We start from the raw sequence: 17,457 nt of genomic DNA on the forward strand, positions 1-17,457 counted from the left end.
TGATAATATGTGTACCCCACACAGTCAAGGAAAGGGTTAAGGTGGGCCTTGGGCCAATTATGTTACCTGGCTGCATGTGCAGGGTGGACCAGAGGAATTAAAGATGAAGCCCCTCTGGGGAGCAGCTGGGTGGTGCTGTGAAGAAATAAGTCTGGAGCAGAAGTGGAGACTGATGGCTGGCTGGGCTGGGGCAGCTGCTGGCCAGGCTCCAGGCTGGCAGTGTAGGCTGAGAGGGGTTAAGCACTGGGACTTGGAACTCAGCCATGGCTTAGACTGATGACTGGCTTGCTGGAAATATAGTCTGAGAGGGAAAGCCTGAAAGTTATGTTGGAAAATGAGGGAGAAGAAACAAGGGATGAGGAATGGCTTCAGAAAAAGAAGAAGAAGAAGAAAAGAATAGAAGTATCTGTATCTGGAGAAGAGGGAGCAGGTAGGGATGGAAAAAAGAGTAAGGAAAAGGACTGACATTTTATAATTATCAATTTACTAGCTGAAGATGTAAAGATGGGAGATGTTAATCCCATGAAAACAGTGGAATGGATTCAGTGACGTATCAGAGATATATTAAGAGCTAAAAGAATGCAGAGTGGAGATTCATTAGTAGAATGTACACATAAGCAACAGGCTGAGAAGCTTCTTAAAAATACAGTTTTAGGGACAAAAGAAGTAATTTGCTAGCTACCTAAATTTATGACAGAAGCAAGAGGGCGTAATGTATGGGGTTCCCCTAGGCATGACTGAGGATGAAATTGAAAGGGCAAAAGGGGAGGACCAAGTGCTGTTTGTTAAGTGATTGATTAGCAGGAGATGGGGAGAACACAACGATTTGAGTAATAGTTAAAGGTGCAACGCCACCTGATAGGGTTAATATAGGATATCAGCTCTTCCGGATTAAGCCATGTAACCCGGGTCCTTTGAGACGGTATAAATGTCAAAGGTTTGGGCAGGTGGCAGCTGCCTGAAAGGGGGAAATGAGGTGTGGTACTTGCAGAGGAGAACACTCATATGAGAATTGTATGTAAGGACCAAAACTACAATGCAGCTCCTGTGGGGATAAGCACAGTGCAGCACTCAAAGGGTGCATGGCAGTGGAACGAATTAGAGAGATACAGAAAATTCAAACAATCCATAAAATATTCTATGCAGAAGCCACCGAAAGATATTCACAGTGAAATGTGGAGGAGGAGGAAAGAGCCAGTGATGTAGAAGAGCGGCTGGGACAATGACATGCAATTCAGGGCAGGACAGATAATATAAGGGGAACAGATGAAGATGTCCTGCTTGTAGGCAAAGAGAAATGTATAGCATTTATGATACAAGTGATTAATTGTACTTTACAGACAGGGGAGAAGACTGAAAGAATGAACATTATAACAAAAGTGGCAGAAAAGTATTGCATATGGTCAATCTCCCAATAGATCATATTCATGCAATTTTAAATGAAGGTAATAATGTAGTTTAAACAACATGGTTCTAATAGTTTTTCTGCTTTAACACACATAGCGTAATAACACATGGCCAGGAGTTAAAGAAAACAGCGTTTGAAATGGAAAACGAACCTGGTGCGATATGTGTACAAGAAACGTGGTGAGTGAGAAAACTTATGATTAGACTTCTAGGATATGATGTAATCAGACTATGCACTCACAGACCAGATGCCAGCTCATGCCTAAGCCCCAGGCCTCACTGACCACTTACAGCAGAACAGCTGGAAACCAAGCCAATTCACTTGTGTAGTAATATAGACTGTTTAATGTATAAGAATGTATTTGTGTTTCAACTTCAATGGGATTCTGTATGAATTGTTTTCACTTATCTGTATCCTGTTATAATGTAATAGCAAACCTTTACATTGTATATTCCCCTGTAACTAAATAACCCATCAAATGAGAAAGAAGCCTTGTATAATGCAAATGAAGATCTTTAATAGGAAAGTAGTAATTCTAGCACATTTCAAAGCAAGTGGTCTTTGTGTGTGTGATGAACGGAGATCAAAGACTCTAAATGCGCTCCTCTGTCTCGTCCTCAAAGAGCCCATGTAACAATGTAATTACCCTTGGAACTTGCTTTCTGTCAGAAGCCGCTGTAAGTATGGACACAAGGAAAAATTCTTCATCTTTGGACTGTTTGGATTCTAACAGGGCAAAGTAACTGAACAAGATGATCAGATCCTCAGAGTTACTCTGAGTAGCCCTAAACGATTTTGGGGAAACTGACAGATTACTACGTCTCTGTTACCTTTTGAAATTATAGAGTGTGATTCACCTGTTCATATATATTTTACTTCCATGCCCTCTCAATAATTCTCATTCCTTTTTCTTAGCCAATGAACCTTTAGTAAGTTTACTGTAGAATTGGCTACCAGCATTGTCTCTGGTGTGAGATCTGGGATGCAAATCAATCTGTGGGAGTGACTGGTCTCTTGGGACTGGCTGTAACTGGGATTTGTGATTTTTGGTGTAAGTGACCATTTATCACATAGACAAGGTAGGCGAGGTAATATTTTTATTGAAAGAGTTCTGTGTAGCTCGAAAGCCTCTCTCTCTCTCTCTCTCTCACACACACACATCAATAGAAGTGGGTCCTTGTCTCTCTAATATCCTGGGACCAACACTGTCACAACTACACTGCGTACATTTATTGCATATTCTAGCTTGCCTGGGTGGCAAGATAGAGTCTGGAGTGTCTAAGGGGACTGTCTGTGACTCCATTATAAGACTGTTGTAGTAATTTAGGCATTCCCATTTGTTAGTGGCTTGGTAAAATTGAATGATAGAACATACCAGCAGTTGGGGGTGTCTGCCCTGCTTTGGACAGTTTGCCCTAACTAGGGTGACCACATAGCATGTCTGAAAAATTGGGACGGCGGTAATAGATGTCTATATAAGAAAAAGCCCCAAATATCAGGACTGTTCCTATAAAATCAGGACATCTGGTCACCCTAGTCCTAACGTAGGCACTCACAATCGTGAGCCACTCCAGACAGCGGGACACAGACTTAACAGAGAAATAACAAGAGGAGGCAGGATCTGTATATTTAGAAAGGAAGGTCGTAGTTATGGTAACATAGAAGTACAGAACTTAAGTTTTGAGTGCAATGCTGTTGAGATTCCTCTGCAGAATAAGAGTACCTTTATATTCTAGGTTGTCTAGCATTATACCCATGTAAAATGCTAGACAACCTAGAACAAGAAGAGTTTGCCAAGCATGCCAAAGGCCTGTATACTATTTGTGGAGACCTTAATAGCCATAATGAGTTATGGGGAAGTAGGAAAACTCATTATAATGGCAAATGCCTGAAACAGTTCATTGACATACACAAACTGGCATTGCTCGATATTGGAGTAACTGCTAGGTTTAATTCGGTGGATGGAACAGTTTCATGTTTAGATATGGGAATTGCAACAAGTAATGTAGCAAGTAAATGCATCTGGGAAATCAATAAAGAATCCCTATGCTAAATTATATATCCACACCACGGTAGTGTTGAAAACACTGAAAGGATTCCTACCTGGAGCCTTAGAAAAGCAAACTGGGAACTCTCTAAGAGTGAGTGTGCAGAGTTTCTAAGTGCCATTGAATAAGTGATAATCTAGAGGAATTTCATGATAATATAATAAAGGGAGTTGTTGCAGCAGCCACCTAGCTATACATAAGACATCTAATTGCCACAAACTCGGAAATCCAGGTCCCTGGCGGCATGAAGATTGTAAAGCAGAAATTAAAGAATGAAATAAGGCATACAAACAAGCAAAAATACAATAAATAGCAAGAACTGAATGAATTATAACAGGTATAAAGCAGTGGCACAAAGAATTATTAAAAAGGCCATGTAAGAGAGTTGGAGAATGCATTGTGGAAAATTGAACAAAGATTCTGAGGTTTCAGAGAGAGAAACAAGTTAAAAGAATGAATGGGATACGGAATAAAAACAAACGTATACCTGGTTTTATAGTAAATGATTAGTGCTGTCGATTAATCGCAGTTAACTCAAGTGATTAACTAAAAAAATAATAATCGAGATTAAAAAAATGAATCGTGATTAATCGCAGTTTTAATTGCACTGTTAAACAAGAGACTACCAATTGAAATTTAGGGATTTTTTTGGACGTTTTTCTACATTTTCATATATACCTTGCATTCTGTGTTGTAATCGAAATCAAAGTGTATATTTTGATTACAAATATTTGCACTGTCAAAAATGATAAACTGAAGAAATAGTATTTTTCAGTTCATCTCATACAAGTACTGTAGTGCAATCTCTTTGCCTGAAAGTGCAACTTACAAATGTAGATTTTTTTTGTTACATAACTGCACTCAATTAAAAAAAAACAATTTAAAACTTCAGAGGCTACAAGTCCACTCAGTCCTACTTCTTGTTCAGCCAATCACTAAGACAAACTAGTTTGCTTACATTTACAGGAGATAATGCTGCCCTCTTCTTATTTACATCACCAGAAAGTGAGAACAGGCATTTGCATGGCGCTTTTGTAGCCCGCATTGCAAGGTATTTATGTGCCAGATATGCTAATCATTCGTATGCCCCTTCAGGCTTCAGCCATCATTCCAGAGGACATGCTTCCATGCTGATGATGCTTGTTAAAAAAATAATGTGTTAATTAAATTTGTGACTGAACTCCTTGGAGGAGAATTGAATGTCTCCTGCTCTGTTTTACCCACATTCTGCCATATATTTCATGTTATAGCAGTCTTCAATGATGACCCTGCACATGTTGTTCATTTTAAGAACACTTTCACTGCAGAATTCATAAAACGCAAAGAAGGCACCAATGAGAGATTTCTAAAGATAGCTACAGCACTTGACCCAAGTTTTAAAAATCTGAAATGCCTTGCAAAATCTGAGAGGGAGGAGGTGTGGAGCATGCTTTCAGAAGTCTTAAAAGAGCAACACTTTGATGCGGAAACTACAGAACCTGAACCACCAAAAAAGAAAATCAACCTTCTGCTGGTGGCATCTGACTCAGATAATGAAAATGAACATGTGTCAGTCTGCACTGCTTTGGATGGTTATCGAGCAGAACCTGTTGTCAACATGGACACATGTCCCCTGGAATGGTGGTTGAAGCATGCACATCTGGCACACAAATATCTTGCGACTCTGGCTACAACAGTGCCCTGAGAATGCCTGTTCTCACTTTCAGGTGACACTGCAAACAAAAAAAACAAGCGGGCAGCATTGTCTCCTGCAAATGTGGAGGGGAAAAGAACGTTTGCTGAAGAAAATGGTGAGCTCTTACATGGCTGGACAGAACATAAAGATGATGAACTGAATGAAAATTTCAGCATCCAGGAACTCAAAAAATCTATAGACAAAAGTAAAAATACAGCTCCAGGTCAAGATAGCATAAGTAATGCAATGCTTAAATACTTAGCAGAAGGGAGTTTCAGAATTTTATTGAAATAATATAATAATACACGGAGAAAAGGAATACTACTGGCAGAATTGAAGCAAGTGTGGACAAAATTATGGAAAGAGTGATAAATGAAAGATTCGTAGCATTCTTGAAACTGTAAACGGTGCAAAGGGTTTCAGGAAAGGTAGGTGCACAGTTGATCATATTGTAAGATTAGAAACAGAAATACAAAAAACACAAGGAACAGAGGGTTTATGGTAGCTGTCTTTCTGGACACTGAAAAAGCATATGACATGCCATGGAGGGAAGACTTGCTGTGTAAACTAGCCACAATTGGAATAAAAGGAAGAATGTTCTGGTGCATAAGAGATTTCTTATGTGATAGAATCTGGCAATTGCAATACATTGAATATTTATAAATAAAGGTACGATTGTGTCACGGAGGTCACGGATTCTGTGACTTTCTGGGATCTCTGGGACTTCTTCCGGGGCAGGGTTGGAGCAGCTGTCAGCCCCGGAAATGATGGAGCAGCTGGTGGGCAGCCTGACTGCTGGAGCCTCAGTCCCCGGGCCGCCAAAGCAGCAGCTGGGTTTGAATCAGTCCTCCTCTGGGGTATTTTTAGTAAAAGTCAGCAACAGGTCACGGGATTCTGTGACTTTTTGTTTATTGCCCATGATCTGTCCCTGATTTTTATGAAAAGTACCTGTGACAGAATGTTAACCTTATATATAAACTTACTAATGGCACTCCACAGGCGAGTGTTATCAGCCCTGCCCTGTTTTACATTATGATTAATAATCTCCCAGAGAGTATACGAGCAGGAATAGGTATTGCTCTATTTGCGGTTGACTGTGCTATACAGGCCGAACACAGAAGACTTAACAGAGTTGTGGAGAGAACCCAGGAAGTGCTCAGGGTGATTTCAGAATGGGGAGATACTTGGGGATTTAAGTTCTCACTGGCTAAAACAAATCTTCACAAGAAAGACGATTGGGGAAGAATGGAACCTTTATGCAGAAACAATACAGGTAGTTCAAAATTTTACTTTCTTAGGAGTTATGTTTGATAAACTAACTTAGAAGGCTCATCTAGATAATATCATGACTAAATGTACAGATAGGGTGCATTTGTTTAAAAGTACTGCTGGGAACAAAGGGGGGGCAGAAAGAACACATTGCTGGTGCTGTATAGAACATTCAGGGGCAGCTCTACCAATATTGCTGCCCCAAGCAGCTGCCGCCGAATTGCCGCCACGGGACACGGACGGCCGCCCCATTCTCAGTGCCGCCCCAAGCACCTGCTTGGAATGTTGGTGCCTGGAGCCGGCCCTGAGGACATTAATAAGATCAGTTATAGATTATGGATGCCAAGCCTTTAATTCAGCTTCTAAATCAACCCTAAAAATATGAGCGTTGATCCAAGCCCAAGCTCTTTGACTTGTATGGGGGAGGACTTTTATGACTCCGTTGTGTGCAATGCCGGGAGCAAGCAGAGAAATGCCTACACTATTCCCAGCCACGAAGAGGCGGGTTAGCAGCGAGTCCAACCTTTCCAAAGGCCCATACGACAGAGTATCAAAATGCAAAGAACATATAAATTACTCACCAGTCTGGAAGCTTTTCCTGTGCTCCTTGGTCACAATTCTGTTATTGGGGGAATAACTAGGCACAGGGTTGTCATACCAGGTATCCATTACACCATGGCCAGATTTACTGTGGTAGCCTCTGCAATTCAAGAACATACAGATAATTAAAGAGACGATAATAGAACACACTCTAGGTAACCCCTGTCACCTCCCTATATTCATAAAAATATGTTTCAAACACAGTACAACTTCAGAGATATGAACACCTTGGGAATAGAGGTTGTTTGTAACTCTGAAATGTTCATAACTCTGAGCAAAACGCTATGGCTGTTCTTTCAAAAGTTTACAAATGAACATTGACTTGGTACAGCTTTGAAATTTACCATGCAGAAGAAAAATGCTGTTTTTAACCATCTTAATTTAAATGCAACAAGCACAGAAAGTTTCTTTACCTTGTCAAAACTTTTTTTTAAACTTTCCCTTTATGTTTTTAGTAGTTTACATTAACACTGTACTGTATTTTCTTTTTCTTTTTTTTCTTTTTTTTTAGTAATCTCTGCTGCTGGATTCCGTACTTCCAGTTCCAAATGAGGTGTGTGGTTGACTGATCAGTTAGTAACTCTGGTGTTCATAACTCTGAGGTTTTATGGCATTTGCCATGACATGCCCTGCTGAACGGTGATAGGACAGGACCTCAGCAAATCAAAAGCCTCTTGTTTCCTCCATCTGGCTACAAATTCAGTGTCCAGTGAACTACAGTATTTTCACAAGTGCACAGCAGCAATCTAACTCTGCTCCCTTTGAAGTCTATAGTACAACTCCCATTGACTGCACTGGGAGCAGCGTTAGGCCAGGGCTGAGCACTTTTGAAAATCCTCCCTTTATCTTTTGATATTGCAGAAGTTTCAGGGCACACACACAGCTATGACCACCACATACAACTCTTAGGGACGGAGGTATAAAAGAAAAAATGGGCACATCCAACCAAATGAACTGAAAGTCAACCTCCCCACCTCTCTTCCCCTCATCTCCCAGGCAGAAGCTTGAGAAAAGAGAGATGGATCTTACAGTGTGTCCTTAAGTTCAGAAAACTTGGGCTCGATCAAAACAAGCAAGAGATGCACTAGTTGCTGCAGAAAACAGGAAGGAATTCCTTCTGTCTCCACCTATGTGCAAACCCTCCACAACAGACCAGGTGTATTATGGGCTTTTTCCTACTTCCTCTGAAGAGCAGACCTCTGGGGTGGCTTGTTTAAAATGTTTACAATAAGCAATATTACATCAGCTATGATGGGGAATTTAACATTTAAATCATCTCTAGGGACACACGCATTTTAAAAAAGAAGCCTTAACCAGCACATAGGAAATGTGTATTCCTTTTTATTATATGAGCTTATATGAAGGTCATGAAAGTCATGTGGCTTTTATGAATCATTGCAAGAAGCTGTAAACTGTATGTGAGATGGAGAAAAAAAATCTCTATTTGGTACACAGAGAATGGAAAAGGATTAAAATAAATGGATCCAGAATTCACTTTTGGGGCTCAAAAAGTCTTTTATTAGACTCACTGAACCCAGTGCAATTAGTTACATTTGTGTTATTGTCCCAAAACATGCATCTAAATGGTGATTTATGAAATGAGCGCAATCATACACATGCGCTTAACTCCGCTGATGGCAAACAGATGCTTTCAATGAGAAGTCTATTTGAAGACCAGGATGTGCTTGATAAGCAGAGCTTCTTGAACTATTTATTTTGAATAATTTTCATTACAAATTCAGTCCATTTTTTCTGGTTAATAAATCATTCAGAACCGATTCCAGTTGCAAATGCATTTGCTCCCTGGAATGGATGACAGGAACTTTTGACATAGACAAATATTTATGCTAAAATTTGTGAAAATATTGAAGTAGTTGTCTGAATACTGATAATCAATCAATAATATGTGACACCACGAGACACACTCAACACTTATTCCCCAAAACAGTCAGGAGGCAGTTTGGGGTTGTGATTATTTATTTTATTTTTTTTTAAAGAGCTCGCTGATAAGTCAGGAAACAGCAGAGTGAGTATTTTCTGAACAGACCCCGTGATACTGTATTCTACTGAGAAGTCAGTGTTGTGCCATATCTAGAACCAAGTAAATAATGTTCCCTCCATTATTCATCAGATTTCACCCTTCTTTCCTGTTCATGACATATTCCTGAAATATGACACATGGCCAGAAAGAGTTAAGCGTCCAGCAGGATAAATGACTCAAATTCAACAACCTTAAAGACATATGGGGAAATAATGTTTGTGTTTTACATATATATTAGTAGAGGTCAACAATGTAATCAGTCTCTGTCTATGCTGTATTCTGTTAATTCAGAGATCAAAAGGACATCTTAACATTTAAATGAACTGTAACCATAAGATATCCCTGTATTCATCTCTCTTTGAAAGGTACAGCAAATCATCTGCTAATGGTGGAAAAACAGGGAATTGCCTTATGTTAATCTGTGTGGATAATTACTGGTGATGCTCAGGAAATGGGTCCACTTCAAAGTCCCCATGAGTGCCTATTGTTCACCGAAGGACTCTGAGCTGTCACAAGAAGTCCTGAAACTTCTTAAAGTATAAAGATGTTTGGGTCCCAATCCTTTTTATCTCAGATCTGCTTGACGCTTCATGCAGGGGAAGCCTAAACCATAAGGACTGAGATCCCAGTTCTCACTGGACCAGCCTGGATATAAACATTGGACTATAACCTATGGACTAATTCTATAAGAACTCTTTGCAACTACAAAGCTCACCATCTCTGCTATGAATCTGAATCTCAAGAATTGAACTCATGTCTGTATGTATACTGATCTTTTAACCAATTCTCTCTCTCTTTTCTTTTTTAATAAATTTTAGTTTAGTTAATAAGAATTGGCTGTAAGCGTGTATTTGGGTAAGATCTGGAATATTCATTAACCTGGAGGTAATGTGTCTGATCCTTTGGGACTGGCAGAACTTTTTTATATGATGAATAAGATTTTCAGTAATCCTTATCATATTTGACTTGGGTGTCTGGATGGAGGCCTACGGCTGGGTTACTTTAAGGGAACTGTGTTGTTGTCTTCTGAGTAACCAGTGAGATATTATAGAAGCTGTTTTGTGCTGGCTTGGTAAATCTAAGTTTTGGAATATCCACCAGCTTTGAGGATTGTCTGCCCCATTCTTTGCAGTTCACCCTAATTGAGTGACCGCAGTTGGCTCCCCTGGGCCTCCGGTCACAATCTGTTATTCCAACTTGTTCATGAAATTCTTTTGCAATTTTTCCACTATCTGAATATCTGGTTGACGGTTAATTGAAAATATCTAATATTCACATTACAAAAATTGTTCCCAACTGGTTAGTAACCTAGGACATGGGCTTTTTTTTTTTTTTTTTGTTCCCTGATTGGATAACATCACTAACTAACATGCATAGAAGAATTACCATCCCAAATGCAGTACTTAGAATATTCAAGCTCATAATTAGCTTTTCATGAGTATGTAAAGCTTGACCCCTTGAATGGTTGAGGAAATAAAACCTGAATGGATTGAACTGACATTCCCATTTGAAAACTAATAAATATTCATGGTAAGTTTTTCCTCACAATTTACTCTGTTCTAGTCATCAGTTTACTGACCCACAATGTTCAATTTGGAAGCCTGGCTCTTCAAAGAATACACTGTAGCAAAAAAGATCTACTTCTTATGGGAAGTAAAGTCATCAGGCCAAGGGACTGGACTCAGACACTCTGGATTCTATTCTCAGTTCTGCCACAGACTTCGTGTGTCCTTGGCTTGGGCAAATGACTTAATTTTTGCATGCCCCTGTTACCCTTCTGCAAAATGTGGAGGAGGAGAATACTTTTCTCCCAATCCTTGGTCTGTCTTGTCTGTTTAGACTGTAAATTCATCGAGACAGGGTCTCCCTAATGTGTTTGTTCAATGCCTAGCACATCTCATTGGTGTCCTCCCCAGGTACTACTGTATTACAAAGAAATAACCTCATTTCAATATTGATTAGATAAAATATAGCCATCTGAATTCCATGCTTAGTACCTTACACTGATACATCCTGGCAGAATAATGTGGACACAATTATTGGTCAAAAATGTTGCATACAAATGTTTCCACAGTTTGCGGGACAAGAAGAACAAATTCCAAGAGCTTCAGCTATGAAAGAGTGCCTCAGTGTTAACATTGGCCCCATGGAAGGGAGTTGTGTAAACTCAGCTTGGAAGTGATAGCGTCGGCACATTCCATCACTCGGTCAAGTCACAATTAGCATATATTGCAAGAGCCCACTCACCAGCTCCTAAATGTTTTCCCGTCATGTTAAATATGTTGAGAATGAGCAACAGTCACAAGTTTTTCAAGTTTTTTCAAGCAAATCGCTTTCTCTTCACGTACCCGCCTCCTCTGAAAAGCGTCCATAAAATGGCATTGCAGGAGAGAGGGGGAGGGGTTCCATAACTATTCTGGGACCCGACCAAAGAGAAAGATTTTTACACAGCCATTTCTGCGGCTTTTTGACTGACTTCCAGTTTAATGGAGTCGTGCCGGCAGACTTTGCCTTGCTGCCTGCCCCAGTACAATCATGTTCTTTTCTGGCATACGTGTGGGTGATTCACTTCTCGGATCATCTCCATTTACTCTCTGTCTGAGGAAAGGAGTGCAACACTCCTCTCTCAGGCTTCTTCAGCCCCCGCACTGGCTGACTTACTGCAGATGCACCACTGATGAGCGCTTGAGGAAACCATACCCAGAAGGAAGGGTTGGCTTGACTGTGGGCCTTGGAGGGGGATGGGTTAGAAGGTGCTGCCTTCCTCAGGGGTCCAAATGTGGTGTTTTCACAGCACCCCCGGGCCCTGCCAGCCTGAAGTCTCAGACCCCTTGCTCAACAGCTTGCCCTAGACTCCTGGGCCATCCCAGAGCTGAACAACTTGAAGGTTTTTTAAATGTAAAACAAGACCAGATAGGTATTGAGAGATCCCTCATGGCTCTCTATTTTCCGGCTAAAGACAGTGACTAGGTCCTACTGTAAGTCAAGGGATAGACAAGACAGGCTGTCAACAAACCTAGACCCAAGCCCCCTGTCACATACCACATAAAGCAGGGCAACACTTGCCCCCACACTCGTGTAGTTTCTCTGGACTCTCTCTCTGTGTCCTCTATCTCACTACCATTATCTTCCACAGCCTCCCAGCATCCAGTGGGACTCCTTTCCAGGAAAGAGGATGCAAGTGGCATGAAGGCTATTTCTGAGCAACATCAATCTGGTTTTTTATGCTGAAGGTGGAGGTTCTCTAAGTTCTTCCACCCAGTCTTTCCGTTTTGGAGTGCCGTGGTCTCTCACTCCCACCCCCAGCCCATTTCTCTAGGTTTCCCTGGAGCTTGTACCCCTGCCCCATGCAATGAGGGGAGAGGGGGGAGAAACAGACATAGTGGATGTTCCTGAAATCTAGAGAAGGGGTGGAGCCATGACAGAATGTGGAAGAAACACTACACAGAGAATCACAGCACTTGGCATTTTTTCCTGATAGTTTGCAGGCTCCTTTCTTTTGAATACATAATTACCAATGCCTGCCTCACTTACCTGAGAGCTTTGTGTAGTATATTTAGAAATGTATGATACTACGTCACTTCTGATAAGCCCCCCTTACTGGCAATAAGCAAAACTGCCATATTGTACATAAAAAACCAACCAACCAACCAAAGAACAACTCACAGATTCAGTGTATTTGCCTGATAGCAACAGAAAAAAATAATGTTCAAAAATTAAGTAAGCTTTTTGCCTAAAGTACCATTCAATTTCTGGATGTCTCCAGGGTTTGGTAATGGAATACTCACACCCCTAGGTCAGCCATTTCATTTGTCGTTTGCAACATAAACAAAGTTGATAACAAAAACCTAATCAAAGGCCTGTGTGAAATGACGTGACCTCCGCCCAGACTAGTGCGTCCGTAACACGCAAAGGATCTGCGCAATTGGCTCTCTTTGTGGCAGACTCGGCAAGGATTGAGTGGACTTGGTGCCTGAACGACTCCGTGGGGAAGCACAATGAGGGGGTAATCCGGGGAAGTCTGCATTGCTATTGCCCGTTCTGTGGACAAACAGCTTCAGGCTCCAGGGCTGTAAAACCCACATCCCTACACACTTGAAGCTACCCTGACCCACCTGAATTAGTGGCTAGGAAATGCCCTGCTCAAAAGCATCTTTTAAGAGAGTTACTGAGGATGTTCTCTTAACATACTCTCACAAATACAATGGCTCTTGCTATCTATTGCAGAGGGAGAACGTTGTCTCCCCGCCATGCCTTCTTGAGCTTCCCTTTTGTGCTTCTCCTTGAACACTCAGCCCCAGGGTTCTCTCTGGCCTCCCCTCACACCCAGGCTCCTGACAAATCTTGTCATTTCTCCATGTTTTTTATCTTCCCCCTCCTCCTTGCCGACTGCCAAAACTGGATCACATCATGGTCCTTTCTTACCAAGATCATTGTAACCTCCTCTCCCATCTCGTCCGCTTTCAGTCAATGCAGTATTCTCTCCCTGCTTGCTGCTCTGACATGTCACTCCCCCTTCTCCTGCCTCCCGGTCTCTTTCCACATACAGATCAACTGCCCTGCTCTCACTTTTAAACGAATCCACAGGACTGGTGCTATGGCCCCAACTTTGGAATGGTCTCCAGGAGGAACTCCTGCAGTGTGCCAGACCCACTGGGGGTCTTGCTTTTCCTCCTGGGTAAGCTTCACTGCCTTCTTTGACTGGACCTCTAGGCTTGCAGCACTCCTGCTTCACTCGCACCATGAGCGCCGTTCAGCAAGTCCAACTGAGACAGACCCCTGATGGAGACTTGTCCACTCTTCAGGGGTTGATGCACCTCACCAAACATTTGCAGTGACACTCACGCAGCATTGTCAAAAGAGCAGCATTTATTTATTAACTGAAACACAGCATAGGAAGTGCCTAGGGTAACACAGGGAACTGAAGGTTAAAGCAGAGTCCATTCTGGTTAGCCCAGAGCTCAGCCAAGCTGTAGTGAACCCTTGGGTTCAAGCTTTGTCTGTGTCTCTGTCTGATCTCCTTTGTCAAACTCCAAGCATGAGCCCTGACTCCTTCCAGCAGCCAGCTCTTATCCAACACCTCACATATCTCCAGTCTTTTTGCCTGGAGTTGGGGGATTGCTGTTCAGCTTCCCTAAGGAGCAGCGGGGAAATCCATATCCCTCTGGATCTTTGGTTGCTAGGTGTCAGTGTGCTGGGGATTGGATTTGCCATTGTCTTCCTAGATGTTTCACTGATATGGAAACTAAGGCCCAGACAGCTAGGCAATACCCACACCTATGTGTCTCAGCCTGCGGGGAGATCAAACAGTCCCCTTGCACCCAAGGCACATAGGGGAAACTGAGGCACAAACTGGCCTCTCAAAAATATTGTAAAATATTCCCACTTCATCACAGGGGCCCAGATACTCTCTCAGTTCCCCTCTTCCTGCTCTTCAACCCATCCTTTGGCTCCCTTTGTCTTCTCCTCCCACTCTCCCATTCACGCTTTTTTCAAGCTGAACCCTATGCCTGGAATGACATCCCGCTTCCACTGTGCCAAGCATCCCTTTATCTCCTCAAAACCCACTTTCCTTCCCCTACACTCCCATACTGGCAACTCCAGGAGTTCTTCAACGAGTGCACTGCAAGGAGCAGGTCTCAGACTGTCGTGTGGACACCCTGTTTCCCATTTGCAGTCACACGAGCCTCCTCTCCTCCCATGTGTCGTGGTGCAGGACACCTCACCTCCCACTCATATCCCACAAGATCCCTGTGACAACTGCAGCACTTGGGGCATGGCACATTAACATTAGAAAAGTGCTTGTGTATTGTTAAGAATCCAGTGCAAGGAGTGTTTTGTCCTTTCCAGAAAAAGAGTTAACCAGACTGGCTCTTCATTCTATCTCCCTCTCTTATCTACTCCTCTATGTCCTCTGAACCGGCTTCTCTGACACCTCCTCCCCTCTTCTGTGTGTTTCCTGTTCTCTTGCAGCAGCACCTCCTAGCTTAGATCCTTCCCCAGGACAGGTACCCCGGCTCCCTTTTTTTGGAATAAAGCAGCTGATAACAAGGATGTAGACCAGAGTCATGTGAACTGCCAGCTCTCCTCTCACTCTCAGCAATGGTTCTGTGGACCACAGTTTGAGAACTGCTGGTCTGACCATCTCTTCTTCCACTATCTCAATCTCTACTTGAGAGTATTAGCACGCATACAATGCACCCAACACAAAGTACTATTCTTTAGCCTTGCCCCCTCGTTTTCCTATGCTCCTCCATGATCTATTCTACCATCACCTGGGAGGTTAAATGCAGACAGACAAGGACATTACCACCACTCAGAGTGGGCTATTAATTGCTGTGTGAGACAAAGTATTAAACAACGTGGGAATCAGCAATGGTTTGCACAATGGACGCAGTTGCACAGGGATGGAATCATGGGTAAATCTATCACACTCTTTTTATCGCAAGGCACGAATTGAAGAGACTAGTGTCCGTGATTCTAGACTAACAGGCTAACACTGCATGCATGTTTTTTTTCTTCCTCTGTGAATCCATAACTTTTCTAAAAGTGGCAGAATGTACAGTATATTTCAATGTAATCCTAGAAACTTTCTCTTTCTGCTCTTTGAATAAATAAATAAAAATAAAAATAATAATGCTAATAATAATGCTAATAATAATAATAATAATAACCAACAGAGAAAAGCACTGAAGTGAGATTGAGGTTAGCTGCATGTTCCAATGCTGGATGCAATGGACATAAATCCATGTGCAACAACTTGTAAGATAGGCTGCAAATATCTCATGTGCCCAAAGTCATTATCATTTAACCTACTTTTAGACTTCAAATTATAGAATTCACTTCTTAAAAAACTTAAAACACTTCTCAAAGCTGTACAAATGTATGTTCACTGTACATCCCGAGGAAGTTTTAGCAATGCCTGCTAAATGAATGAGCAACGTGGAAACCATTAGGAATGTCTGAAAGAGAGGATTCGCTACTACTCAACAGCACTAAGGAAAGACCAGCTAGAGAGAAGCACCATAAGCAGATATATTGTTTCGGAATAATACACGGTAATTAGAATACAGATCTGTGCGTAAAAATAGTGAAGTTGGCATTGTCCTGCAATTTGAGAGATGGATGGGAGTTTTCATGGAGATGTGAATGTCCACTAAAGACTATCAGATGAACTACCAGTTGGCAAATACTAGATTATACAGTAAATTTTGGACAACAGTGACTCGCAATTCTTCAAAGACACGCTAAATGCCCATTCTCCGTCCTCCTATTCATTAACCTGACAAATATTTTGAATGATCTCTATGAGAGGCTGTTCAAGACATAATAGATACTTTCTGGTGATATATCATGTAGATCATGTGTCAAATTTTCAACTGCTCAGCACCCCACAATCCAGGCCAGATTTTCAGCAGAGCTCAGCTCACACTTAAACAACTAAACAATGAGCAGATTTTGAAGTGCTGAACATCCATCACCTCCCATTGTGACACTTACGGTCAAATTTTCAACAGAACCCAGCATTCAACAGGCTCAAAATCTGGCCACCTATTTTGGTCCCTAAATTGGAGCTAAGCTCTTTTACAAATTCTAGCCAGAATGTAATTGAAATGCACGCACCATGCACTGAAATCAGTGTATCATAAAATGAAACACCCAGGCCGCTGTAAATATTTCAACTCTGATAATGGTCTACTGCCACCTTGAAGTTGTTAGTCTGTAAAAGGGAATACAACCAGACATGGAGTAGAGTTAATTGTCAAGGGAGCAATTTCCAGCCTGCTATTGTCCCTGAGATCAGCTACTATATCCTTGATATTTCAAGATTTCTATAGGGGGATGACAAATGCATCTGACAGATGGTCCCAAAAGCAGACACTAGTTAAAAATAGAGAACAATGGCAAGGGTACCAAAAGAGACATGTGATTACAATGTGTTGAATAATTCCACTGTCAGTCCCTAAATAATACCCTGTCAATATTCAGGATATTAGGCAAGAAGAGACGGAAATTTTTTAAAATGCGTAATGATGTGTCTCTTGGTATCTTTGCTGTTGGACTTCATTTTATAGCCCTCTATATAATTTTTAGATCATCTCTGCCATTTTATACAGAATAGTGAGATAATTTACTCAGACAAATTTTTTGGATTATTATTGAAATCTCCTTAGCATACAACAATAAGAAAACAACTTTACATATGGGGCTCGTACACAGGCATATAAATGAAAATGATGTCTTCAGTGATCTCTGATTACTCCATCTGAAGACTCATTTCCTCAGCATTGTGTCCACTGAGCTCCAGTGCTTACCCACATTTCATAGTGTGCATTATAAAATGCTTTGCTGAAGGCCATTACGTGGCTTCCAAATTGACAGAGAGGAATTCTGGATTTAGTCATGGAAATTAACA

The 17,457-nt window shown here is 41.5% G+C and overlaps 1 protein-coding gene and 1 long non-coding RNA gene across 5 annotated transcripts in view; one reads left to right on the plus strand and one right to left on the minus strand.

Moving 5' to 3' along the window:
- NECAB2 (N-terminal EF-hand calcium binding protein 2) overlaps positions 1–17,457 on the minus strand; it is a 368,846-nt gene that overhangs the window by 46,911 nt on the left and 304,478 nt on the right. For all 4 annotated transcript variants that reach the window (XM_084644586.1, XM_084644587.1, XM_084644588.1 and 1 more), the window contains one exon: positions 6,982–7,100. In XM_084644586.1, coding sequence (XP_084500712.1) covers positions 6,982–7,100 — 119 coding nt within the window. The remainder of the gene's footprint in view (positions 1–6,981; positions 7,101–17,457) is intronic.
- On the plus strand, positions 322–9,674 carry LOC311528999. Its single transcript, XR_014713753.1, has 4 exons — positions 322–430; positions 1,504–1,587; positions 7,512–7,553; positions 9,407–9,674. It is a non-coding gene; the product is annotated as an uncharacterized lncRNA (long non-coding RNA).

This window comes from Lepidochelys olivacea (genome assembly GCF_965140295.1).
Source record: "Lepidochelys olivacea isolate rLepOli2 genome assembly, chromosome: 12".
Lineage (NCBI taxonomy): Eukaryota > Metazoa > Chordata > Testudines > Cheloniidae > Lepidochelys > Lepidochelys olivacea.